Genomic DNA, 1697 nt, shown 5'->3' on the forward strand with positions numbered 1-1697 from the left:
TATTGTTGTTGGCATTCCGTCGCTTACGGCGTCGAGGGTTCCAGTTGATCCGATTAACGGAACAGCCTGCTCGTGAAATTAACGTGCAAGTGGCTGAGCACTCCACAGACACGTGTACTCTTAACGTAGTTCTCGTGACACAGTGTGACAAGGCTGGCCCTTTGAATTACAGGTACAACAGAAACATGAAGAAAGAGTGAGAGAAAGTTGAGGCGAAAGAATACAATAGGAGTTGCCACCATCCCTTGCCGGAGCCTCGTGGAACTTTAGGTGTTTTCGCTCAATAAACACAGACAACGCGCGGTTTGGGAATCGAAACCGCGATCCTATGACAGCGAGTCCGCTGCCTTAACCACTGGGCCATTGCGCCTCCACTTCCATAGCGTATAAGTGATTGAAATCACAAGACTTCCTTCTGTCAGGTCCGTGACTAGATTAACTCCCTCGCTATTGTTGGAAATCATTTACAGCTGAGTGAGATGGAGGAATATGAAATGAAGTGTTTTGCTCAAGAACTCTACGCACAACCCGGTCCAGGAATCAAAACTACAATCATAGTATCGTGAATACAACACCTTAACTATTATGCAACGCCTTCACGCATCCACTATTTCCTGAACCTGCCGTATAGTGAGTGCCTGCTGTATATAGTGAGTGTCTGCTGTATATAGTGAGTGTCTGCTGTATAGTGAGGGCCTGTTTACCTAGGAATTCGTGAGAAAGTCTATACCTCAACCAATCATAAAGAGAGAGAGCTAAAGAAGAGGTAATGGCTTTGTTATGTTTTTTATTGTAGCGTACAAAGAATTCTGCTTCTACTTACCTGTCGGGGCTTTAGGAGCAACTTCGATTTCAAATTCAGCGGTAATATATGTCTTTTGTTTGCTCAATGTTTGTCGGAAGCGGCGTCTTTTCGTTCCACATTGTAAGCTAACGTTCTGTACGTGGCACAGTTTTGTACATTTATAGCGCTTCTTCTCTGCTCAAAGAAATGATGTACACAGATGAATATAATATGAGATAAGTATGATAGAAATGCTTAGAGACGGTAACACACTAAATTTTTGAATAATGTAAATATACTTAGCTATATCAACACATCTATCCTCATTTAGCAAGGAGTTTGGTAGGAAAAAGGGGTAAAAAGTGATATACGAATAAATAATAAGTGGACTATCCTCATGCATTTTGTAATGGAACGAATGATATTATAGATTCATTGACACCAAACTCCCATCCCACAGCAGCGACGCTTCCAGTCGTCACGTATTTTCAACAACTATTACTACAGCTGTTGCTGCTGCTGCAAGTTTTACTGCTACTACTACTACTGCTACTACTACTACTACTACTACTACTACTACTACTACTACTACTACTACTACTACTACTTGTACAGTTGTGGTTAGATCATTACTGACTTACTGTGTAATGTCTGTAATAGGTTTTCCTTGAAGTTGTCCGTTGTGTGCTTCTTCAACCGGCATTTTTCTGCTGTCATCATCAGAAATACAGCTTTCCGCTTGAAACCGGGTGGAAGAACAGCATCTGAAAAGGATAACGTGTGTACATATATATATATATATACATATATGTGTGTGTGTGTGTGTGTGTGTGTGTGTGTGTGTGTGTGTGTGTGTGTGTGCGCATGTGTGTGTGTGTGCGTAACATTATTCGTTTTTTCCCGTCCTTGTTTT

General features: G+C 41.5%; 1 protein-coding gene across 1 annotated transcript in view; it reads right to left on the reverse strand.

The window, feature by feature from the left end:
• Positions 1 to 1697, reverse strand: part of LOC106877418 (signal peptide, CUB and EGF-like domain-containing protein 1) — a 233880-nt gene that overhangs the window by 52731 nt on the left and 179452 nt on the right. The window contains exons 12-13 of the mRNA XM_052968057.1: positions 1426 to 1548; positions 824 to 979 (exon numbers count right to left, since the gene is read on the reverse strand). Coding sequence (XP_052824017.1) covers positions 824 to 979; positions 1426 to 1548 — 279 coding nt within the window. The remainder of the gene's footprint in view (positions 1 to 823; positions 980 to 1425; positions 1549 to 1697) is intronic.

The sequence above is a fragment of the Octopus bimaculoides genome, chromosome 5 (assembly GCF_001194135.2).
Source record: "Octopus bimaculoides isolate UCB-OBI-ISO-001 chromosome 5, ASM119413v2, whole genome shotgun sequence".
Taxonomy (NCBI): Eukaryota; Metazoa; Mollusca; class Cephalopoda; order Octopoda; family Octopodidae; genus Octopus; species Octopus bimaculoides.